Source organism: Phyllobates terribilis, unplaced genomic scaffold (genome assembly GCF_046119375.1).
Source record: "Phyllobates terribilis strain yellow unplaced genomic scaffold, ASM4611937v1 Scaffold_4__5_contigs__length_816908805, whole genome shotgun sequence".
NCBI lineage: Eukaryota > Metazoa > Chordata > Amphibia > Anura > Dendrobatidae > Phyllobates > Phyllobates terribilis.
The window spans coordinates 810,253,256-810,279,698 of NW_027362764.1; the positions used below are offsets into that span (position 1 = coordinate 810,253,256).

The following is a 26,443-nucleotide window of genomic DNA, read 5'->3' on the forward strand; positions in this document are numbered from 1 at the left end:
CGACGATTCGAGTCTAGCAGTGAATGCTGGGATATGTGCTGGCTCATTGGGACCCCCGTACACCCATTTCCCCAGTCTCTGCAGCCAAACAGCAGAGTTCACAATAATCACTCCTGTGCGGAGGTCTCTGAGGACGGACCACCTCCGTTTGGTGTAGATCAGGAGTTTATTTTCTATCACCGCGTTTTAGCGTCTGTATAACAAACGTCACTCTGCATTGAACCACGTAGTGATCTATGTCCAGGGGGCACCGGCCGCGGCCCGAGCTCGGAGTGCCCGGGATTTTCACAGGAGACAAACGATGGATAAATGAATCTCACCAGAGGATGAAAACCAACAACTTTAATTTCACCATTTGCAAAACTTGATTCACTTTAATCTGGTGAAGCCGAAGCTTCTCCCAAGGCCAGAAGACACTTGGCCAGACACACCCTTGAAAACCGGCCGCAGCGCTGTCGTCACCTCTGCGCCATCCACCAGGTCATCAACTTGCAGAGACATCCATAGAGGGTCACCACCGTAGGGACCCTGCATCATGACAGACAGGCACATGTCAGTCACCCACCCGAGACGCAGCAGAGGTGATGCAGCACGATAGTGCACATCTCTCCGACCATCAGATTGTACCGTACAGCATACAAACAAGTGCAAAATCAAGGAGCGAGTAAGGAGAACGGGCAGGGACTGCGCCCCATAAAGCAATGACGATGGGGAGGGACGGATTATTGCCTCACATGGGAAGGAACAACGGACAGGAAACTATAGAGGTTGTGGACGGATTTTCTAGGATGAGCAGCAAAATGTAGGATGAAAGGAGCTCGGACAGAGGAACTAGTGGGACGAGGAGGCGTCTTTTCTTCATTAATTACCAGCGGATCGATATAGTACTGATCAGAGTGAAGATGCCGGGAGCTCCAGTCCATGGCTCCATCATCTCAATGACTGTCACGCTCCAATTCCATAGTTTAAAATGTAGTAGTCGTGTACATACATGAGAACCGCTACAGGCTGCCCTATGATCAGCGAGATCCACACCGCTGCGTTGCCATAATTCCCTCGGAGAAACCGACCTACAAACCAGGCCAAAGGGATCTGCCGAAAAGAAGGCGAGCTCAGAGCTAGAGATGACAGCGGAGAACAGGGCAAGACGACTCATACAAACCTGCGACATCATCCCCATGAACGCCCAGAGACGGAACATCTTCAGAGGCACGCTGACCAGGTACTGAGAGAAGAAAGACGAGATCCAAATCAGGAGATCAGTGAGGAGGACCAGGATCGCCATATACCAGAGCATGAGAAGCTGCCACCAGAGCCGAAATCAGCACCCAGACACCACCGACCAGGCCATCAGACACGGCCCAGCACCCAGACACCACCGACCAGGCCATCAGACGCGGCCCAGCACCCAGACACCACCGACCAGGCCATCAGACGCGGCCCAGCACCCAGACACCACCGACCAGGCCATCAGACGCGGCCCAGCACCCAGACACCACCGACCAGGCCATCAGACGCGGCCCAGCACCCAGACACCACCGACCAGGCCATCAGACGCGGCCCAGCACCCAGACACCACCGACCAGGCCATCAGACGCGGCCCAGCACCCAGACACCACCGACCAGGCCATCAGACGCGGCCCAGCACCCAGACACCACCGACCAGGCCATCAGACGCGGCCCAGCACCCAGACACCACCGACCAGGCCATCAGACGCGGCCCAGCACCCAGACACCACCGACCAGGCCATCAGACGCGGCCCAGCACCCAGACACCACCGACCAGGCCATCAGACGCGGCCCAGCACCCAGACACCACCGACCAGGCCATCAGACGCGGCCCAGCACCCAGACACCACCGACCAGGCCATCAGACGCGGCCCAGCACCCAGACACCACCGACCAGGCCATCAGACGCGGCCCAGCACCCAGACACCACCGACCAGGCCATCAGACACTGCCCAGCACCCAGACACCACCCATCAGGCCATCAGACACTGCCCAGCACCCAGACACCACCCATCAGACACTGCCCAGCACCCAGACACCACCGACCAGGCCATCAGACACTACCGACCAGGCCATCAGACACTGCCCAGCACCCAGACACCACCGACCAGGCCAACAGACACTGCCCAGCACCCAGACACCACCGACCAGGCCATCAGACACTGCCCAGCACCCAGACACCACCGGCCAGGCCATCAGACACTGCCCAGCACCCAGACACCACCCATGAGACACTGCCCAGCACCCAGACACCACCCATGAGACACTGCCCAGCACCCAGACACCACCCATCAGACACTGCCCAGCACCCAGACACCACCCATCAGACACTGCCCAGCACCCAGACACCACCCATCAGACACTGCCCAGCACCCAGACACTGCCCAGCACCCAGACACTGCCCAGCACCCAGACACTGCCCAGCACCCAGACACCACCCATCAGACACCACCGACCAGGCCAACAGACACCGCCCAGCACCCAGACACCACCGACCAGGCCATCAGGCACCGCCCAGCACCCAGACACCACCGACCAGGCCATCAGGCACCGCCCAGCACCCAGACACCACCGACCAGGCCATCAGACGCGGCCCAGCACCCAGACACCACCGACCAGGCCATCAGACGCGGCCCAGCACCCAGACACCACCGACCAGGCCATCAGACACCACCGACCAGGCCATCAGACACCGCCGACCAGGCCAACAGACACCGCCCATCAGACACTGCCCAGCACCCAGACACCGCCGACCAGGCCAACAGACACTGCCCAGCACCCAGACACCGCCCATCAGACACTGCCCAGCACCCAGACACCGCCCATCAGACACTGCCCAGCACCCAGACACCGCCCATCAGACACTGCCCAGCACCCAGACACCACCCATCAGACACTGCCCAGCACCCAGACACCACCCATCAGACACTGCCCAGCACCCAGACACCACCCATCAGACACTGCCCAGCACCCAGACACCACCCATCAGACACTGCCCAGCACCCAGACACCACCCATCAGACACCACCGACCAGGCCAACAGACACCGCCCAGCACCCAGACACCACCGACCAGGCCAACAGACACCGCCCAGCACCCAGACACCACCGACCAGGCCAACAGACACCGCCCAGCACCCAGACACCACCGACCAGGCCATCAGACACCGCCCAGCACCCAGACACCACCGACCAGGCCATCAGACGCGGCCCAGCACCCAGACACCACGGACCAGGCCATCAGACGCGGCCCAGCACCCAGACACCACCGACCAGGCCATCAGACGCGGCCCAGCACCCAGACACCACGGACCAGGCCATCAGACGCGGCCCAGCACCCAGACACCACGGACCAGGCCATCAGACGCGGCCCAGCACCCAGACACCACCGACCAGGCCATCAGACGCGGCCCAGCACCCAGACACCACCGACCAGGCCATCAGACGCGGCCCAGCACCCAGACACCACCGACCAGGCCATCAGACGCGGCCCAGCACCCAGACACCACCGACCAGGCCATCAGACGCGGCCCAGCACCCAGACACCACCGACCAGGCCATCAGACGCGGCCCAGCACCCAGACACCACCGACCAGGCCATCAGACGCGGCCCAGCACCCAGACACCACCGACCAGGCCATCAGACGCGGCCCAGCACCCAGACACCACCGACCAGGCCATCAGACGCGGCCCAGCACCCAGACACCACCGACCAGGCCATCAGACGCGGCCCAGCACCCAGACACCACCGACCAGGCCATCAGACGCGGCCCAGCACCCAGACACCACCGACCAGGCCATCAGACGCGGCCCAGCACCCAGACACCACCGACCAGGCCATCAGACGCGGCCCAGCACCCAGACACCACCGACCAGGCCATCAGACGCGGCCCAGCACCCAGACACCACCGACCAGGCCATCAGACGCGGCCCAGCACCCAGACACCACCGACCAGGCCATCAGACGCGGCCCAGCACCCAGACACCACCCATCAGACACTGCCCAACACCCAGACACCACCGACCAGGCCAACAGACACTGCCCAGCACCCAGACACCACCCATCAGACAATGCCCAGCACCCAGACACCACCCATCAGACACTGCCCAGCACCCAGACACCACCGGCCAGGCCAACAGACACTGCTCAGCACCCAGACACCACCGACCAGGCCATCAGACACTGCCCAGCACCCAGACACTGCCCAGCACCCAGACACTGCCCAGCACCCAGACACTGCCCAGCACCCAGACACCACCCATCAGACACCACCGACCAGGCCAACAGACACCGCCCAGCACCCAGACACCACCGACCAGGCCATCAGGCACCGCCCAGCACCCAGACACCACCGACCAGGCCATCAGGCACCGCCCAGCACCCAGACACCACCGACCAGGCCAACAGACACTGCCCAGCACCCAGACACCACCCATCAGACAATGCCCAGCACCCAGACACCACCGGCCAGGCCAACAGACACTGCTCAGCACCCAGACACCACCGACCAGGCCATCAGACACTGCCCAGCACCCAGACACCACCCATCAGACACTGCCTAGCACCCAGACACCACCGACCAGGCCAACAGACACCGCCCATCAGACACTGCCCAGCACCCAGACACCACCCATCAGACACTGCCCAGCACCCAGACACCACCCATCAGACACTGCCCAGCACCCAGACACCACCCATCAGACACTGCCCAGCACCCAGACACCACCCATCAGACACCACCGACCAGGCCATCAGACGCGGCCCAGCACCCAGACACCACCGACCAGGCCATCAGACGCGGCCCAGCACCCAGACACCACCGACCAGGCCATCAGACGCGGCCCAGCACCCAGACACCACCGACCAGGCCATCAGACGCGGCCCAGCACCCAGACACCACCGACCAGGCCATCAGACGCGGCCCAGCACCCAGACACCACCGACCAGGCCATCAGACGCGGCCCAGCACCCAGACACCACCCATCAGACAATGCCCAGCACCCAGACACCACCCATCAGACACTGCCCAGCACCCAGACACCACCGGCCAGGCCAACAGACACTGCTCAGCACCCAGACACCACCGACCAGGCCATCAGACACTGCCCAGCACCCAGACACCACCCATCAGACACTGCCTAGCACCCAGACACCACCGACCAGGCCAACAGACACCGCCCATCAGACACTGCCCAGCACCCAGACACCACCCATCAGACACTGCCCAGCACCCAGACACCACCCATCAGACACTGCCCAGCACCCAGACACCACCCATCAGACACTGCCCAGCACCCAGACACCACCCATCAGACACTGCCCAGCACCCAGACACCACCCATCAGACACTGCCCAGCACCCAGACACCACCCATCAGACACTGCCCAGCACCCAGACACCGCCCATCAGACACTGCCCAGCACCGACACCGCCCATCAGACACTGCCCAGCACCCAGACACCGCCCATCAGACACTGCCCAGCACCCAGACACCACCCATCAGACACTGCCCAGCACCCAGACACCACCCATCAGACACCACCGACCAGGCCAACAGACACCGCCCAGCACCCAGACACCACCGACCAGGCCATCAGACGCGGCCCAGCACCCAGACACCACCGACCAGGCCATCAGACGCGGCCCAGCACCCAGACACCACCGACCAGGCCATCAGACGCGGCCCAGCACCCAGACACCACCGACCAGGCCATCAGACGCGGCCCAGCACACAGACACCACCGACCAGGCCATCAGACGCGGCCCAGCACACAGACACCACCGACCAGGCCATCAGACGCGGCCCAGCACCCAGACACCACCGACCAGGCCATCAGACGCGGCCCAGCACCCAGACACCACCGACCAGGCCATCAGACGCGGCCCAGCACCCAGACACCACCGACCAGGCCATCAGACGCGGCCCAGCACCCAGACACCACCGACCAGGCCATCAGACGCGGCCCAGCACCCAGACACCACCGACCAGGCCATCAGACGCGGCCCCGCACCCAGACACCACCGACCAGGCCATCAGACGTGGCCCAGCACCCAGACACCACCCATCAGACACTGCCCAGCACCCAGACACCACCGACCAGGCCAACAGACACTGCCCAGCACCCAGACACCACCCATCAGACAATGCCCAGCACCCAGACACCACCGACCAGGCCAACAGACACTGCCCAGCACCCAGACACCACCCATCAGACAATGCCCAGCACCCAGACACCACCGACCAGGCCAACAGACACTGCCCAGCACCCAGACACCACCCATCAGACAATGCCCAGCACCCAGACACCACCCATCAGACACTGCCCAGCACCCAGACACCACCGGCCAGGCCAACAGACACTGCTCAGCACCCAGACACCACCGACCAGGCCATCAGACACTGCCCAGCACCCAGACACCACCCATCAGACACTGCCTAGCACCCAGACACCACCGACCAGGCCAACAGACACCGCCCATCAGACACTGCCCAGCACCCAGACACCACCCATCAGACACTGCCCAGCACCCAGACACCACCCATCAGACACTGCCCAGCACCCAGACACCACCCATCAGACACTGCCCAGCACCCAGACACCACCCATCAGACACCACCGACCAGGCCAACAGACACCGCCTAGCACCCAGACACCACCGACCAGGCCAACAGACACCGCCCAGCACCCAGACACCACCGACCAGGCCATCAGGCACCGCCCAGCACCCAGACACCACCGACCAGGCCATCAGGCACCGCCCAGCACCCAGACACCACCGACCAGGCCATCAGACACCGCCCAGCACCAAGACACCACCGACCAGGCCATCAGACACTGCCCAGCACCCAGACACCACCGACCAGGCCATCAGACACGGCCCAGCACCAAGGCACCACCGACCAGGCCATCAGACACTGCCCAGCACCCAGACACCACCCATCAGACACTGCCCAGCACCCAGACACCACCGACCAGGCCATCAGGCACCGCCCAGCACCCAGACACCACCGACCAGGCCATCAGACACCGCCCAGCACCCAGACACCACCGACCAGGCCATCAGACACTGCCCAGCACCCAGACCAGGCCATCAGATACTGCCCAGCACCCAGACACCACCCATCAGACACTGCCCAGCACCCAGACACCACCGACCAGGCCATCAGACACTGCCCAGCACCAAGACACCACCGACCAGGCCATCAGACACTGCCCAGCACCAAGACACCACCGACCAGGCCATCAGACACTGCCCAGCACCCAGACACCACCGACCAGGCCATCAGACACTGCCCAGCACCCAGACACCACCGACCAGGCCATCAGACACGACCCAGCACCAAGACACCACCGACCAGGCCAACAGACACTGCCCAGCACCCAGACACCACCCATCAGACACTGCCCAGCACCCAGACACCACCCATCAGACACTGCCCAGCACCCAGACACCACCCATCAGACACTGCCCAGCACCCAGACACCACCCATCAGACACTGCCCAGCACCCAGACACCACCCATCAGACACCACCGACCAGGCCAACAGACACCGCCTAGCACCCAGACACCACCGACCAGGCCAACAGACACCGCCCAGCACCCAGACACCACCGACCAGGCCATCAGGCACCGCCCAGCACCCACACACCACCGACCAGGCCATCAGGCACCGCCCAGCACCCAGACACCACCGACCAGGCCATCAGACACTGCCCAGCACCCAGACACCACCGACCAGGCCATCAGACACGGCCCAGCACCAAGGCACCACCGACCAGGCCATCAGACACTGCCCAGCACCCAGACACCACCCATCAGACACTGCCCAGCACCCAGACACCACCGACCAGGCCATCAGGCACCGCCCAGCACCCAGACACCACCGACCAGGCCATCAGACACCGCCCAGCACCCAGACACCACCGACCAGGCCATCAGACACTGCCCAGCACCCAGACCAGGCCATCAGATACTGCCCAGCACCCAGACACCACCCATCAGACACTGCCCAGCACCCAGACACCACCGACCAGGCCATCAGACACTGCCCAGCACCAAGACACCACCGACCAGGCCATCAGACACTGCCCAGCACCAAGACACCACCGACCAGGCCATCAGACACTGCCCAGCACCCAGACACCACCGACCAGGCCATCAGACACGGCCCAGCACCAAGACACCACCGACCAGGCCAACAGACACTGCCCAGCACCCAGACACCACCCATCAGACACTGCCCAGCACCCAGACACCACCAACTAGGCCAACAGACACTGCCCAGCACCCAGACACCACCGACCAGGCCATCAGACACTGCCCAGCACCCAGACACCACCGACCAGGCCATCAGACACTGCTCAGCACCCAGACACCACCGACCAGGCCATCAGACACTGCTCAGCACCCAGACACCACCCATCACCCAGACACCACCGACCAGGCCATCAGACACTGCCCAGCACCCAGACACCACCGACCAGGCCATCAGACACTGCCCAGCACCCAGACACCACCGACCAGGCCATCAGACACTGCCCAGCACCCAGACACCACAGACCAGGCCATCAGACACTGCCCAGCACCCAGACACCACCGACCAGGCCATCAGACACTGCCCAGCACCCAGACACCACCGACCAGGCCATCAGACACTGCCCAGCACCCAGACACCACCGACCAGGCCATCAGACACTGCCCAGCACCCAGACACCACCGACCAGGCCATCAGACACTGCCCAGCACCCAGACACCACCCATCAGACACTGCCCAGCACCCAGACACCACCCATCAGACACTGCCCAGCACCCAGACACCACCGACCAGGCCAACAGACACTGCCCAGCACCAAGACACCACCGACCAGGCCATCAGACACTGCCCAGCACCAAGACACCACCCATCAGACACTGCCTAGCACCCAGACACCACCGACCAGGCCAACAGACACCGCCCATCAGACACTGCCCAGCACCCAGCACCCAGACACCACCCATCAGACACTGCCCAGCACCCAGACACCACCCATCAGACACTGCCCAGCACCCAGACACCACCCATCAGACACTGCCCAGCACCCAGACACCACCCATCAGACACTGCCCAGCACCCAGACACCACCCATCAGACACCACCGACCAGGCCAACAGACACCGCCCAGCACCCAGACACCACCGACCAGGCCAACAGACACCGCCCAGCACCCAGACACCACCGACCAGGCCATCAGGCACCGCCCAGCACCCAGACACCACCGACCAGGCCATCAGGCACCGCCCAGCACCCAGACACCACCGACCAGGCCATCCGGCACCGCCCAGCACCCAGACACCACCGACCAGGCCATCCGGCACCGCCCAGCACCCAGACACCACCGACCAGGCCATCAGACACCGCCCAGCACCCAGACACCACCGACCAGGCCATCAGACACTGCCCAGCACCCAGATCAGGCCATCAGATACTGCCCAGCACCCAGACACCACCCATCAGACACTGCCCAGCACCCAGACACCACCGACCAGGCCATCAGACACTGCCCAGCACCAAGACACCACCGACCAGGCCATCAGACACTGCCCAGCACCCAGACACCACCGACCAGGCCATCAGACACGGCCCAGCACCAAGACACCACCGACCAGGCCAACAGACACTGCCCAGCACCCAGACACCACCCATCAGACACTGCCCAGCACCCAGACACCACCGACCAGGCCATCAGACACCGCCCAGCACCCAGACACCACCGACCAGGCCATCAGACACTGCCCAGCACCCAGACCAGGCCATCAGATACTGCCCAGCACCCAGACACCACCCATCAGACACTGCCCAGCACCCAGACACCACCGACCAGGCCATCAGACACTGCCCAGCACCAAGACACCACCGACCAGGCCATCAGACACTGCCCAGCACCCAGACACCACCGACCAGGCCATCAGACACGGCCCAGCACCAAGACACCACCGACCAGGCCAACAGACACTGCCCAGCACCCAGACACCACCCATCAGACACTGCCCAGCACCCAGACACCACCGACTAGGCCAACAGACACTGCCCAGCACCCAGACACCACCGACCAGGCCATCAGACACTGCCCAGCACCCAGACACCACAGACCAGGCCATCAGACACTGCCCAGCACCCAGACACCACCGACCAGGCCATCAGACACTGCCCAGCACCCAGACACCACCGACCAGGCCATCAGACACTGCCCAGCACCCAGACACCACCGACCAGGCCATCAGACACTGCCCAGCACCCAGACACCACCCAGCACCCAGACACCACCCATCAGACACTGCCCAGCACCCAGACCCCACCCATCAGACACTGCCCAGCACCCAGACACCACCAATCAGGCTACCAGTCAGAGCTCAGACACCTCATATCAGGCCAGCACCTGATACCAAAAGTTTGTCTTCCACTCAGACCCCACCTGGCCACCACCCTGCACCCAGACACTACCTGGCCGGCCACCATCTTGCGCCAAAACTTTATCATCACCACATACACAGGTGGGCTTGGACAGCGACCGGCCTTTGCATTGGATCATAATATGTTCTAACCTCATGGAAAAAGGCTGAAGCGAAGAAAACGGCCGTCTGTGCAGCCCATCTGGGGACACCGCGTCTCATCATTGGCTTGTAAAAGTGTCTGAAAGAAACCAAAAATGGTCCAAGGAATTATAAGACGGTGTCAATTCTAGTCACTGAACCTCCGCTCATCTGTCCTTACCTCTAACCCACTCATTTACCCCACACACACACACTCCTAGCCCCACTCGACTCAATGGCGCCCCACTCGCTCCCACCTGGTACCGCCCAACTCAACGGTGCCTCACCCAATCCCTCTTTGCTCCACCAGAGCCAACGGTGCTCCACACAGTTCCTTCTTCGCATCACTTTACAGGACCGCGCCCACCCGCCTTCACCCTTACTCCTTCTCATACTACCTGCTGCACCATTTGTGGACAGGGATGTTCCAGTTCTGCCAGAAGTAGGTCACGGTTTCAGAGTTCCTGGAGAATCAGATTAGTAGATTGTTATGGATTCTGGCTCCTGACCATTGAGTCACCACAGACTATTATCCGATGAGCCGTGGAGCGCTGTCTGGAGGACTATGGTTGGTCTTCGTCCATTATCACTCACCACCAGTCCCTGTAAAACTCACGATCCCCAAAACGCATCAACTCAGCCACAAAGTTCATGGAAGAATGGAAGAACCAGTAGAAGAAGATCAGCCAGATCAGGTGATTGGGGACCTGCAAAGAGCGACGCTGTCAGTGGGCTGCATGGATGGACGTACAACACGGGAAGAGAGGTTGGGGGACGACGACACTCACCGCCAACTTCAGGAGCCGCTCAATGATCCTCGAGTAATCCATATCCTAGAGGAGAGAAGACCATGAATAAGAAGTGAGGCACAGAGGAGACCTGAGCGGCCAAGGACACGAGCCATCTCCTGCCGTCTACAGCTACTAACCCCTGCCGGCTATAGCTCCTGTGGTCTGGAAGAACAATATCAGGATTGACGTTCATGTAAATGGGGTGAAATGGACGCCACAAGTGAAAGGTAAGGATACCTCGATACTGACGGGACAAGAAGTAGGAAACTCACCCGGAACGGTTTCATGGAGTTCTGGATTGCTGGGACCATCCACTAAAAGGCAACACAAGGCAATCACACACTGCAAACTCCTGCACTGTCTGTACAACACAGCTCAGCTACATGGCTGCCACAGCCCCCCCAACAGGCCGACTGCCAGGCCTGCCCCCTCCACCTTCTCTAACCGCCCCCAACAGCCAGGACCACCCCCTCCTCACATCTTCTCTACTATAAGACCCTGACCGGCCGAACACAAAGAACCGACCCCTCCACCTTATACAATGGTCCCCCCAACCAGCTGAACACCAGGACCGACCCCTCCACCTTCTCCATCAACCACTGTACAGAATGAGGAGTGACGGGTTCACAAACTCACCTGCTGGATCAGTCCAACCAGGAGCTGCATGATGAACAGCTGGACGCGAGAGAAAGAGAAGTCAGTAACCGTTGCAAAATGAAGGGCAGGAGCAGCGAGGGCGGTAGGCGGGGGCGATGGGGCAGGAGCAGCGAGGGCGGTAGGCGGGCACGATGGGGCAGGAGCAGTGAGGGCGGGTGTGATGGGGCAGGAGCAGTGAGGGCGGTAGGCGGGTGCGATGGGGCAGGAGCAGCGAGGGTGGTAGGCGGGTGCGATGGGGCAGGAGCACCGAGGGCGGTAGGCGGGTGCGATGGGGCAGGAGCACCGAGGGCGGTAGGCGGGTGCGATGGGGCAGGAGCACAGAGTCTCATGCTTTTGGGGTGGAGAAGTGATAGGCATGTCTCATGAGTGTGGGGGGCAGTGACGGTGGGCGGCCGCTCGCTTCCTCTTGTCGTCATCCCCTTCTCACCATCTCCAGCAGTCGTCGGAGCAGGAACCTTTTACGAATCCTTGGAGAACGAGGGAAGTTCATCTCGTAGCAGAGAGTTGGTGCGAGCACGAAGTAATAGATATCTGAGAGGTGAAGAAACGCGGTCAGGACGGGGCTGTCACAGACCCTACAGGTGGAGCGGCATGTAGCACCCACCTCGGAGCGTCAGATTCCCAGGATACGTCACCTCCGGCTTCCCAACATCTCCGTTCACTTTTCTCATCAACGGAGCTGAGAGACAAAATGGATGAGAGTCACAGTGCACAGACGAGGCCGGTACTGACCCAACAGGGTCCCAGGATCACAGAAGATTGTAGGGAAGGTGGGGGGGCCATCTCACCAGACTGCGTGCGGCTGAGCACCCGGACCTGCGCCCGTCTCCGCTCCCGGCTCCAGCGGTTCACGTCTTTATAGGAGTACAGCTTCAGAAAGAGTATGGTGTAAACCATGAGGGCGAAGATGGCGCCCACTGCAAAGACAGGACGAGACGGGACTCAGTGAGACCCCCAAATACAGGCTCATCTCCTCGCCCCCTCCATAGTAAGATCCCATCCTCCTGATAAGCCCCTCCCACATTACGTCTGTCCGCTGCAGACTGATTCCAAATCTACCTCCTGCCCCTCATCCCCATCCCCAGTCCTCCTCCATCCCCATCCCCCAGTCCTCCTCCATCCCCATCCCCCAGTCCTCCTCTCGCTCCTCATCCCTATGCTCCGACCCCCACCCGTCCCTGGAGTAATTACCTGGAGTTATGGACATCACAGTAAAGACAACCAGCACCGGGACGCTCAGGATGGCGGAGAGGAGGACGGTGTACAGCACCAGCCCCACACGTTCCGGGAAACCTCCCTGCAGGGGATGCAAGAGAGTCACATGTTACCCCAACTCAGCCCCTCCCCCAGGTAGTCAGGCCCGCCCACATACCCCAAGGAGTAAGCCCCATCAGCATTCCACCCCTGGGGTATCGTCAGCCCCTCCCCCTGGACAGGCCGCCACATGATGCGGCACCGGCCCTTTACCCGCTCCACTCACCGAGGCCAGGCGCCGCTCCAAGTGCAGGGACCCCAATATGAAGAGGTTGGACGCTGCAAGAGAGAAGAACCCGCGTCAGATGGGAGGTGGCGAACCACCAAACAACAAGGAGAGGGGTGGGGGGACCGCAGATGGGGGGGCACGAGACAGGAAAGGAGTAGGCGAACCACCAAACAAGGAGGGGGGGCACGAGACAGGGAAGGAGGGGTCAAACCACCAAACAACGAGGGGGACGTCAGATGGGGAGGCACAAGACAGGGAAGGAGGAGGCGGACCACCAGAAAACAAGGAGAGGCGGGGTCATCAAATGGGGGGGCACAAGACACAGAAGGAGGAGGCGAACCACCAAACAACAAGGAGAGGGGGGGGGCAAGAGACAGGGAAGGAGGGGGTAAACCACCAAACAACAAGGAAGTGGGGGGGGGGGGACGTCAGATGAGGGGGCACAAGACAGGGAACGGGGACACAGGATCAGACGGGGCTCACCGGCCACCAGCATGAGCGCGGGCCAGCTATACGGGTCCTTGAGGAAGAGCGACACCACCTGGATGGGATCCACCAGTATCCCGTACCTGGGAGGAGACGGCAGTTGTGGTTAATAAGCCCCCCGTCTGCGGCATTGCCAGTCATGTGACCGGTATAGGGCGGGGCACAGACAGGACAGCTGGGGGGGCACTTACTTAATGATGTTCTCAAGGAAGAGGCGTGCATTCCCCAAAACCTGAAACACAAGAACAGAACGTGATAGGTGGGCACAAGTTACATGACTGTAAATGCAGCCGCGCCCCCTCTAGAAGTCAAATGAGAGCAGCGAGGTAACGTGTCTACACATGGAGGAAACGCTCAGCACAGGAGCTGCAGACCCAGAACGGGAGGATGGTGGACGCATCAGACGCTCCGACGTCCAGAGATGGTCTGTGAGCCATCGCAGGACGGGGGGGGGGGCCGGGGTCTCAGCCATCGCAGGACGGGGGGGGGGGGGGGGTGGCCGGGGTCTCAGCCATCGCAGGACGGGGGGGGGGTGGCCGGGGTCTCAGCCATCGCAGGACGGGGGGGGGGGTGGCCGGGGTCTCAGCCATCGCAGGACGGGGGGGGGGGGGGTGGCCGGGGTCTCAGCCATCGCAGGACGGGGGGGGGGTGGCCGGGGTCTCAGCCATCGCAGGACGGGGGGGGGGGGGGGGTGGCCGGGGTCTCAGCCATCGCAGGACGGGGGGGGGGGGGGGGTGTGGCCGGGGTCTCAGCCATCGCAGGACGGGGGGGGGGGGGCCGGGGTCTCAGCCATCGCAGGACGGGGGGTGGCCGCACACCACGGCACATGCGCTACACCAGGCAATTGATAGACGTCCTGGAGCAGCAGGAGACACAGGCGGCTGAGGGCCCCGAGACCCGGTAGTAGGACCCTGTGGCACGTGCCGTCCCCCCCTGTGCCCTCCGGCATCACTCGCCTCCCTCCTTTGCCTCAGACGATCATGTGATGGGGCTGATAAGAGAGGACTCTGACCGCGCCACTCCCCCGCTATCAGCAGGAGGTCAGGGTTCTCCTCCTCACTGTCTCATCTCCACCTGGATCCACTACGAGAGAAAGACTCCGAGACCCCCGATCCCAGAGGGGGGACGTCACCACCCCATCATCAAAAAGCCCCCCGAAACCCATCTGCCCCGGCCACCTCCAGAGCAAAGGCACAGAGACCCCCTTTCCCCCTGGCCACCTCCAGAGCGTCGGCACAGAGACCCCCTTTCCCCCCGGCCACCTCCAGAGCGACGGCACAGAGACCCCCTTTCCCCCCGGCCACCTCCAGAGCGTCGGCACAAAGACCCCCTTTCCCCCCAGCCACCTCCAGAGCGACGGCACAGAGACCCCTTTTCCCCCCGGCCACCTCCAGAGCGACGGCACAGAGACCCCTTTTCCCCCCGGCCACCTCCAGAGCGACGGCACAGAGACCCCTTTTCCCCCCGGCCACCTCCAGAGCGACGGCACAGAGACCCCTTCCCCCGAGCGACGGCACAGAGACCCCCTTTCCCCCCGGCCACCTCCAGAGCTCCGGCACAGAGACCCCCTTTCCCCGGCCACCTCCAGAGCGACAGCACAGAGACCCCTTCCCCCCGGCCACACCAGAGAGACCGCAGAGACCCCTTCCCCCCGGCCACACCGGAGGGACCGTACAGAGACCCCTTCCCCCCGGCCACACCGGAGGGACCGCACAGAGACCCCTTCCCCCCGGCCACACCAGAGGGACCGCACAGAGACCCCTTCCCCCCGGCCACCTCCAGAGCGACCGCACAGAGACCCCTTCCCCCCGGCCACACCGGAGGGACGGCACAGAGACCCCTTCCCCCCGGCCACCTCCAGAGCGACCGCACAGAGTCCCCTTCCCCCCGGCCACCTCCAGAGCGACCGCACAGAGACCCCTTCCCCCCGGCCACACCAGAGGGACCGCACAGAGATCCCTTCCCCCCGGCCACCTCCAGAGCGACCGCACAGAGTCCCCTTCCCCCCGGCCACACCGGAGGGACCGCACAGAGACCCCTTCCCCCCGGCCACACCGGAGGGACGGCACAGAGACCCCTTCCCCCCGGCCACCTCCAGAGCGACCGCACAGAGTCCCCTTCCGCAAGTGTTTTCTGTACTGGGGTCCGCACTCACCAGCATGACGACGCACCAGTTCAGGATCCCCCGGTAGTTGCTGTAGCCGCTGGTGGAGCTGAGAAGAGATTCCTGCAGCTTGTGACACCTGAGGAGACAGAGGAGGACGGAGTCACACCGAGACCGGGGGAGTCACACCGAGACCGGGGGAGTCACACCGAGACCGGGGGAGTCACACCGAGACCGGGGGAGTCACACCGAGACCGGGGGAGTCACACCGAGACCGGGGGAGTCACACCGAGACCGGGGGAGTCACACCGAGACCGGGGGAGTCACACCGAGACCGGGGGAGTCACACCGAGACCGGGGGAGAGATGGGAGGGGGATCCTGGGGTCTCCATGGTAGAAGGGGGGAGGACAGATCCCGGGGGGGGGGGATATAGGGGACAGATCCCAGGGGGGGGATATGGGGGACAGATCCCAGGGGGGGGATATGGGGGTCAGATCCCGGGGGGGGGGGATATAGGGGACAGATCCCAGGGGGGGGATATGGGGGACAGATCCCAGGGGGGGGATATGGGGGACAGATCCCGGGGGGGGGGGGATATGGGGGACAGATCCCAGGGGGGGGATATAGGGGACAGATCCCGGGGGGGGGGGATATAGGGGACAGATCCCGGGGGGGGGGGATATAGGGGACAGATCCCGGGGGGGGGGGGGATATAGGGGACAGATCCCGGGGGGGGGGGGATATAGGGGACAGAACCCGGGGGGGGGGGGATATAGGGGACAGAACCCGGGGGGGGGGGATATAGGGGACAGATCCCGGGGGGGGGGGATATAGGGGACAGATCCCAGGGGGGGGATATGGGGGTCAGATCCCAGGGGGGGGATATGGGGGTCAGATCCCGGGGGGGGGGGATATAGGGGACAGATCCCGGGGGGGGGGGGGGATATAGGGGACAGATCCCGGGGGGGGGGGATATAGGGGACAGATCCCAGGGGGGGGATATGGGGGTCAGATCCCAGGGGGGGGGATATGGGGGTCAGATCCCAGGGGGGGGATATGGGGGTCAGATCCCGGGGGGGGGGGGGATATAGGGGACAGATCCCGGGGGGGGGGGGGATATAGGGGACAGATCCCGGGGGGGGGGATATAGGGGACAGATCCCGGGGGGGGGGATATAGGGGACAGATCCCGGGGGGGGGGGATATAGGGGACAGATCCCAGGGGGGGGATATGGGGGTCAGATCCCGGGGGGGGGGGGATATAGGGGACAGATCCCGGGGGGGGGGGATATAGGGGACAGATCCAGTGGTCTCCCGGGGGAGGGGGACGGGACAGATCCCGGGGTCTCCATGGTGAGGGGTCGGGGCTCCTGGTCAGCGGGGGGGTGCAGGGTCAGTACCGGAGCTCCGCCTCCCCGCGGCCTCGCTCGGGTTCCGGTTCCCCAGGACTGTGGTTCGCGCTCTGCAGCCTCTGCACCGGTTTCTTCCTCCGCACCGCTCCTCCTCCGCTGCCGCCAGCCTCCGCCATCTCTCAGCAGCTCCGCTCTCTCACCCGCGGGTCACCTGTCTTCTCCCTCTCCGCACTTAGAACTTGTCGGTTACCGTCACAGTCTCCACCCACTGAAGCAATCCTCCAATCCCATTCAGGACAGCGCCACAGACTCCGCCCCCGACGGATCAACTATTGGCGGCTACGCACAAGCCCCGCCCCCAACTCGGCAAACTTTATAGCTACACAGGGAAGTGCAGAAACTTCAGGCCCCGCCCTCTAGAGAGCGCTGGCCACGCCTACCACCTACTTCCCGCTGCCCCGCCCCAGTGATGGGACGTCCTAGCTACCAGCGCACTGCATGCTGGGATATGTAGTGTGGACGTCCTATAGCCATGTGCTCAGGGGCGTCCTAGATGGGAGGGGACTCTGTGACGTAAAAGATGCTGATTGGCTGAGAGGTTTTGGCGGAAGTGGTTGGATCCGTGTGATTGAGTCCAGCTGTTGTGCTATGACTGGAGCCGGGCCGGGAAAAGCGAAGCGGCGGCGGAATGTCACGTGCTCGGGAGGCGCAGGTGGGAGGAGTTACCGCCAGGGGAACTACAGATCACAGCATTCCCGCAGACACTGACGGAAAATTATAATATTAATGTTACATGGTTCAGAGAGGGCGAGACCGGTGACGTGAACTCCGCGGGATCTGGGGGAACCGTCACTCAGGGCGACCATAGACGTGTGCTGCAGATAGTCACTGAGCAGACACCCCTGACGAGAGTCCTCGCGGACAGTAGAAGAGTAATGAGGCCCGAGCCGTGTACATAGCAGCAGGCTCCGGTAAGGACGGGACGGCCAATGCCGGCTCCAGGATGTGGAGCGCACTCTGCGGCGCCGGAAGTGACGTCGGACGACGGGCGGTGGACAATGACGTCACTTCCGGCAGTTTGCGTTCCACTGTGGACCGCATCAAAAAGTTATGGGGGAAAAGAGCGGAATTCCGCCGGTGATCAGAAATCTTCACCTGGACACCGGGGGAGGAGCCCTCTAAACAGAGGGAGGCGCTGGTCCGGTCACCCATAAAAGGAGCCCTGGACAGGAAGACATCTACAGGTAGGACAAAACCATGTCTGTTGAAGCTTCTCACTCTGCATCTGTAGAGCCCAGCGCCGTTCCGGTCCCAGTAAGTATGGCACTGGTAGTCCATCTCCCAGATGCAGGAAATGGTGATTATAGCTCCCCTCCCTTTCTCCCCTCTCTTGTAGGGGGACAAGGAACCTGCATCTGGAGAAAAAGTTAAACCGTCACGCAGATGTCCCATCTGTACAAAAAAACTATCGTCCTCTCATAGAAAGCCCCTATGCAAGGACTGTACGGAGAAGATGATCAGGCAGGAACAACCTTCCTTAATGGAGGAGATAAAGGGGATTGTACGTCAGGAGATCAAATCCTCCTTAGCCTCAGTCACTCTCCCTACGCCCTTACCTAGTCAGGGTCCTACATCTACTCCCTCAGCGGCCAAAAAGAGGAAAATTAGCCCGCCAGAGGGAGGGGAGGAAGACTCTCAAGATGAGATATATATCTCGGAAGATCTTCCAGAGGAAGGTGAACTAAGTCCAACCCCTGATAACTCCCAACAAGAGAGATATTACTTTCCATCAGATAGCTTGGAGGAACTCCTCATGGCAGTAAGGAGAACTATGGAGGTCGAGGAAGAAAAAGTGCCCCAAACAGTACAGGATCAGAAGTTTGGGGGGCTACGTTCCAGGAAAAATTGGTGTTCCCTATACACCAGAGTATTAGGGACTTTAGAGGAGTGGGAATCTCCAGAAAAGAGATTAAATACCCCTACGGAGTTAAGGGATAGATTTCCTGTAGACAATGAGACAGCAGAATGCTGGTCTGAAGTCCCAAGAGTGGATATCCAAATTGCACGAGTAGCAAAGAGAACCACACTGCTCTTTGAAGATTCCTCTAAATTAAAATACCCCTTGGAACGCAAAATGGAGGGACTACTCATAAAATCCTGGGAGACCTCGGCAACACTATTAAGCACCAACGCAGTCTTTACGGGCGTAGCTCGATCAATGGCTCATTGGCTAGATCAACTGGAGGAACACCTAGTTTCAGGCATCCCTACCGCTTCTACAGAAAGCTACGGGGTTTTTAGCAGACACCTCTGCAGAATCTGTGAGAGTGGCCGCAAGAGCATCTGGGCTATCAAACTCTGTAAGAAGGGCCCTATGGTTGAAACCCTGGAACGGCGACGTGGCATCAAAAATGAAGTTGTGTTCCATCCCCTTTAAGGGGAAATACATGTTCGGGCCAGTCCTAGATGATCTTCTAGAGAAGGCTTCAGACAAGAAGAAGGCCCTCCCGGAACCAAGGAATGTGAGGAAGAGGCCCTTTCGTCCCTCCCAAGAGAAGACCCCTCAATATAGGGGTAAAGGCGAAACAGGACAATGGAGCTACCCAAAAGGTAGAGGAGGCAAAAATCTTTTTCTCTCCTAAAACCAACGTCAGAACAGACCATGACATCAGGACAGTCGGGGGCCGCATCTCGAATTTTCTCCCTCAGTGGAAAGAAATCTGCTCAGACCCATGGGTCCTGAGGGTTGTCGAGTTCGGAGTAAAAATAAATGTCTCCTCCTATCCTCCAGAGAGGATAAGGTTAACACCGCTCTCCTCTCAGAGTCGTCAGGCCACCCTGATATCCGGTCTTACAGACCTATTGTCCTCAGGGGTGATATCCCTGGTTCCTACAAGAGAGATAGGCACAGGCCATTATTCCAGTCTCTTCCTAATAAAAAAACAAATGGCTCACACCGAGTTATAATCAATCTAAGGCCACTGAATCAGTATATCCACTACCAACGATTCAAGATGGAATCCATCAGGTCGACGGTCCCCCTGATAGGACAGGACCATGTCATGGCTACAATCGACCTCCAGGATGCATATTACCACATCCCTATACATCCACTTCACATGAGGTTCCTAAGATTCGCAGTGACTCAAGGGGATCAAATAGTCCACTATCAATTCAATGTTCTCCCATTTGGAATTTCATCAGCCCCGCGAATATTTACAAAAGTCATGGCTTATATCAGGGGTCAGAACATTTCAATAGTACCATACCTCGACGACCTGTTATTAATCGGGCCCTCAGTACCAGTACTCTGAGAACATCTACAGTTGACCACTCGGATCCTATCGTCTCTGGGCTGGTTAGTGAACCAGAAAAAAATCAGATATGGTTCCCTCAATGACAAAAACATTTCTAGGAGTACTATTGGATTCCCACAGCCAGACATCATTACTGCCAAACAAAAACAGGTCATGATAAAAACAAAAATCAATGTCCTAAGGAGTAGAAGATCAGTATCATTAAGAGACGCTATGTCGGTACTCGGGTCTATGACCTCCTGTATTCAGATGGTGGCCTGGGCTCAGGCGCATACCCGAACATTACAGACCCACATCCTTACGAATTGGGCGGCTCCTCATGGTCTTTGAACAGGAGAATCCCTATACCACCACGAGTAAGGACCTCTCTATTCTGGTGGCTGAACGGGAAAAACCTGAACAGAGGAGTACTATGGATCCAGAATCTGCTGATAACCATAAAGGTGGATGCCAGCAAAAAGGAATGGGGAGCCATGGTCTCCCAAGAGCTATTCCAGGGTATATGGACCAAAGAGGTGAGCCAATTCATTTCAGAGAACTAAAAGCCATAGAGGAAGTCCTCAGAGCAGCAGAGCCTCTGGTCCAGAAATCTCACATTCAGATATTTTCAGACAATATCACCACGGTAGCCCACCTTCGTCATCAAGGGGGCACAAGATACGAAAGCTTAAAAGCAATCTCGGCAATAATATTCTCCTGGGCCGAAGAACATCTTCTGTCCTTGTCGGCTCTTCATATCAAAGGTTCAGTCAATATCCAGGCCGACTTCTTAAGCAGAACAAAGATTCATCCAGGAGAGTGGAGCCTAAACCCAGACTTCTTCAGATGTTAGTCAAGAGATGGGGCTATCCAGAGGTAGATCTCTTCGCCGGACACCAGAACGCGAAAGTATCTCAATATTTCTCCCTGGATCCAAATGGCCCTTGCCTGGGCGTAGACGCATTCGCTTACAAATGGGAATTCAAACTAGCGTATGCCTTTCCCCCACTACCTATCCTTTCAAAAACCTTACAGAAGATAAGGACCGAAGGGACCAGAGTAAGCCTAGTGGCCCCTCGCTGGCCAAAATGAAGTTGGTTCGGAACGTTAACCAGTCTGAGTGTGTAGAGCCCTCTAATAGTTCTTCCCATCAAAGATCTCCTTCTCCTGGGGGCCGATTCACCATCCGGATCCCGAGAGACTACACCTAACTGGCTGGCTTCTGAATTCCTGATATTAAAAACAAGAGGCCTCTCAGAGAAGGTAATCAAAACTCTCCAGAAGAGCAGGAAACCTGTAACGAACAACATTTACCATAAGATCTGGAAAACCTTCTTAAGGTGGTGTGCACCCACTCGCCCAGACCCTCATAGGGCTGATGTGGCTCAGATTCTAGACTTTTTACAAGAAGGTCTGAGACCTTTGTCCAGTACTCTTAAAGTCCAAATAGCGGCGTTAAGTTCATACTTCGATCAAAGACTAGCGGAACATCAGTAGGTGAGAAGATTTATGACAGCAGCCACCCGCATCCACCCTAGAGTAACAGACCTGCTTCCCCCCTGGGACCTTAACATTGTTCTGAAAGGGTTAACCCTTCCACCCTTTGAGCCCTTATCAACCATAAGACTGGACAGGCTGACCTGGAAGACTGCTTTCCTGGTGGCAATAACTACAGCCAGAAGAGTGTGTGAACTACAGGCCCTTTCGGTCAATGAACCCTACCTGAGAATCCTAGAAGATCGTATAATTTTCCAACTTGACCCTTCATTTCTACCTAAGGTGGTCTCAAATTTCCACAGATCTCAGTAGATAATCCTTCCATCTTTTTGTGACAACCCAAAAGACAAAAAAGAGATGGAATTCCACACTCTGGATGTTCGGAGAATAGTACTGCACTATCTTCAGGAAACAGAAGAAGGAAGGAAAGACAAGAACCTATTTGTCCATACACAAGGTCCAAAGAGAGGAAAGAAAGCAGCAAAATCCACAATAGCCAACTGGATTAAGAGGGCGATTACGGAGGCTTACCAGATCCAGGATCTATCTCCTCCAGCAAAGCTCAAGGCCCATTCTACAAGGGCGATAACTGTCTCCTGGGCTGAAAAAGCCAGCGCATCCATCGAACAGATCTGCAGAGCTGCCACATGGTCCTCAATTCATACTTTCTCCAAACACTACAGACTAGACCTAATGTCTGTTGGAGATTTAGCCTTCGGAAGGAAGGTCCTTCAGGCTATTGTCCCTCCCTAATATATATTTGGTATACCTCCTGTGTGCTGTCATGGGGGGTTATTAGAGAAAATAGAATTAGACTTACCAGTAATTTGGTTTCTAATAACCCACCACGACAGCACGGGTAATTCCCTCCGAGGGGCTTATTGTTTCTACGACAGTTGATCAGTAGAAATAAAAATTAATTTGAAGCATCTATACGCTTGTGGTCTTTTGTAATAACACTGGAGGGAGGATGTGGGAGGGGCTCGGACTTGCCTTTTGAACAGTTCACACTTCTTTGGGGTCAACTTAGCTCTGTGTTGTTGATACCTCTGTAATACGGTCCTCACGTGTTCAACATGCTCCCGGAAGGTTTTTCTGTGTATCACATTGTCATCCAAGTACGGCTGGCAGATATCGTCCCTCACTCCTTCTAAACATGTCTCCATGCTCCTCTGAAATTCTGCTGGAGCTGAACTGAGCCCAAATGGTATGCGGATCCACTCATATAATCCCCACGGTGTGATGAATGCTGTCACAGGTCTACTGGACTCTTCAACAAACCATTGATGGTATGCCTTACCCTGATCAAAGAAAGCTTCTGCTATCGAAACGCGTCGTGGCATTAGAGAGCGTATTAAACAATAAAAGGTTTGTGTGTTATAACCTTAATCCCCTCCCTGTCTAGTTGTTCTAGCTCTTCCCTAACACCACACAATTCTTTCTTTCTTGATTGCTAATCTCCCCTGTGGAGAGCGGTGGAAGCTGCTCTGTTTACAACTAGCTTACCACAGGACCTGCCGTGATGTTATTGTGAAACACGCACTTCAGTCACATGGTCCCAGTCATGTGACCGCTGAAGCAGGAAGAAACTCCTTATAGCAGTCCCTGTTAAGCTTCGGTCATCATACAGACTCCCACCTGGAAGCGTTTTCCCTTGTTGTGCGGGGCTCCTTGGCACAACAGGACCAGGTGAGTGGTCACAATATCTCTCCCCCCCCCCCCCCCCCCCAAACTTTAGGCTCTTCACCATTGGCGCTCCAACTGTTTTTGTTTCCCTTACCCTGATCGAGGACTGAGAACAAGATACTTCCTGATATGCTGGATAGCCTATCTTGTCTCTATGGTATCGGGTGCTGATCAGGTACTGACTTTCAGTTTAGTTCCCAGTAATCACAGCAGAATCTCAACGTACTGTCCTTCTTCCTAACACAAACAATAGGAGAGGAATAAGACGACTTCGACTTTTGGACCCAACCTCTGTTGATTAGATCTTGTATATACTCTTTCACTTCACAGTGTAATGGTTTCGGCACAGACATGTAACTTCTGGTTACTGGGGTCGTGTGTTTCAAATTGATTTTCAATTGCAATGATGGGATACAGCCTATATCAGAGTCCTCTTTACAGAACGCATGACACTCTTCTCTCAGCATCTGTTTTGCTACCGCTCGATCTTCAGCACACAGGTGTTCCAGGGGTACTGGGGGATCCCAGGACCCTGAGGTAGGTCATGCAATTTCCTCCCCTAGGCAACTCCTGTTCCTTGGTGGGGAGACTGAATTCACTGTAGACCCCTGGGCGGGTCTCACACTGGCTGGATATACCATTTTAACAGTTTCAATGTGACCTAACACAGTTTTTGGATCCAGTCTAATTTCATGTTTCGTAGTATTCATCACCGATACTGTCACTCGAGCAAACCCACCAGTAGGAATCGTAAGCACAGTCTCACTTTGAACTAGGCCTTCCGGAAGTTCTGAGGAGTCTTTTGGCACGAACAGTCTTTTCTGGACTTTTCTTCTATGTTCTATGTGGACTCCACACCTCACCCCCACCATTTGGTTTGCAGGGAGTATGGTTGGGCGCCAGCATACCTTGACTTCTTTTAGGTCTATTGTATTTTGTGCTTTCTTTACTCTATGAATCACGTTTTCCGCCACGGCGTTGGGTATGGCGAGCGATGAGGCGATTTCATCCACCACCAGCACCCCTAACTTGTGTTTATTGATGACCTCACTGATTACATGATAACCCAGGATAGCATCCTCTGCCACTTTCTGATCACTGGTCATGAGCAAAGGTACCAAAAGCTCAATGGTGTTGCTGTTGCTCAATGGTGTTGCTCATGTCCCTAAGTTGGAAAGTCACTTCCACCCAGCCTATGAAAGGGATTTTGGTCTGGTTGACAGCTTTGCGGTGGAGTTCCACTGGTCCCAAGAGTTCTTTTAGTGACCGAAGGCAAGTGTGTGGCAGGTAGCGCCTTCTCCATTCTACATTTAAAAGGCTCGCTTGGGTTCCTGTGTCCCACAGTGCTTTTACCAGGAGTCCGTCTAGCTGGCACTGTATAAAGCACTTTTCACCGATTAGGCTGATGAGGCTATCTTTACTGACCGAGGAATCATCCTCCTCGTTCTGGGGTTTGGTGAGATTTGGATTTGCTTCTGGGGCCTCCTCCGTGTCGCTGTTACCAGTCGCCCAGCACCGGCAACCTCCTGTCTTTTAACCCAAACGACCGTGACAACTGGCATTCCTTGGCATAATGTCCTTCCTCACCTCACCACATCTTAGACAGTGGACACACACCGTACTCTGATTTGATGAACGGCACGCTTCACAAGCCAGGTATTCTGGAACCCACTCCTGGGTCTGAAGGATACAGGTTCTGGCCTGGAACAAATCAACTTTTTCACCTCAATCAACTCGGCTCGCAGTTCTCCTATTACTTCCTCCCAGTCAGCGCTGGCGGTCCTCTTTTGTTGGTGATTTAAGGTTCCCTCTCGGAGGTGGCACTGGAGGGTGTCCATGACGACCTTCGGACTGGCCACCGGGGGTCTCCAACTTCAGCTGACTCATTTTGGTGATTTTAAGAGCAGAGCCTTTCTTTAACTTCTGTTCGCTTTTTGACTCCAAACTAGCTGCCTCATTCATTTTTTCAATTAGGACTTCGTCCAAAATGCCGGGATGTTCTAGGTACTGTTTCAGCTGCAACTTGATGTCTTTGTTGATTCCCAATGATCTCAAGAACTTCTTCTAGACTAGTCCAGCATCAAACTTCTCTTCCGCTTCTACATCTCTGGATGCAAACAATAGTTTATCCTTCAGTTCAATTGCTCTGAACAAGAAACTTTGGGGTGATTCATTATTTTTCTGTGAGAGGTTAATGAGTCGGTGGAACAATTCTGAAGTACTCTCTTCTTTATAGTGCCCTTTTAAAATCATCTTCAGCTGTTGCAAGGTCAATTGACTCTGACGGAGGTTCAGTCCTGGGCTGATCGCTTTCACCACCCCCTCAATGATCTCATCTGGCTGGTAGTCTTTCTGTAAGCCTGCATCGATCTGGTGCAACAAGTTCATATAAGACAGTTTCTCTTTCTGTTCACTCTCTCCAATTTGTCCCAGGATCTTGAATTCTTTCCATATGGTGATTTGTGGTGTTAGAGAGGACTGTCTCCCTGATTTATCTAACCCGAGCAGG

At 58.3% G+C, this 26,443-nt stretch overlaps 2 protein-coding genes across 2 annotated transcripts in view; one reads left to right on the plus strand and one right to left on the minus strand.

Moving 5' to 3' along the window:
* Positions 1–327: 327 nt before the first annotated feature.
* On the minus strand, positions 328–17,749 carry DGAT1 (diacylglycerol O-acyltransferase 1). The gene is made up of 17 exons (XM_073680092.1): positions 17,504–17,749; positions 16,155–16,242; positions 14,191–14,231; positions 13,997–14,082; positions 13,511–13,563; positions 13,222–13,327; positions 12,819–12,947; positions 12,635–12,709; positions 12,458–12,561; positions 12,010–12,048; positions 11,646–11,687; positions 11,371–11,415; positions 11,177–11,289; positions 10,981–11,046; positions 10,595–10,682; positions 1,163–1,225; positions 328–1,092 (listed from the first exon to the last, which is right to left on the minus strand). Exons 1-17 carry the CDS (start codon positions 17,629–17,631, stop codon positions 946–948), a joined length of 1,413 nt encoding a protein of 470 aa, XP_073536193.1. The 5' UTR covers positions 17,632–17,749; the 3' UTR covers positions 328–945.
* Positions 17,750–18,036: 287 nt separating this feature from the next.
* Positions 18,037–26,443, plus strand: part of LOC141266131 (TBC1 domain family member 20-like) — a 37,194-nt gene continuing 28,787 nt past the window's right edge. Inside the window, exon 1 of the mRNA XM_073680093.1 lies at positions 18,037–18,167. Within this exon, the coding sequence (XP_073536194.1) occupies positions 18,104–18,167 (64 nt within the window). The 5' untranslated portion in view covers positions 18,037–18,103. The remainder of the gene's footprint in view (positions 18,168–26,443) is intronic.

Excerpts from the sequence above, each read along its gene's own strand:
- DGAT1 (XM_073680092.1), bottom strand. The coding sequence starts at position 17,631 with ATGGCGGAGGCTGGCGGCAGCGGAGGAGGAGCGGTGCGGAGGAAGAAA. Across the intron at positions 14,083-14,190 it reads TTCCTTGAGAACATCATTAA|GTACGGGATACTGGTGGATC; the intron begins GTAAGTGCCCCC and ends GTCTCCTCCCAG. Across the intron at positions 10,683-10,980 it reads GTCCACAAATGGTGCAGCAG|ACACTTTTACAAGCCAATGA; the intron begins GTAGTATGAGAA and ends GGTTTCTTTCAG.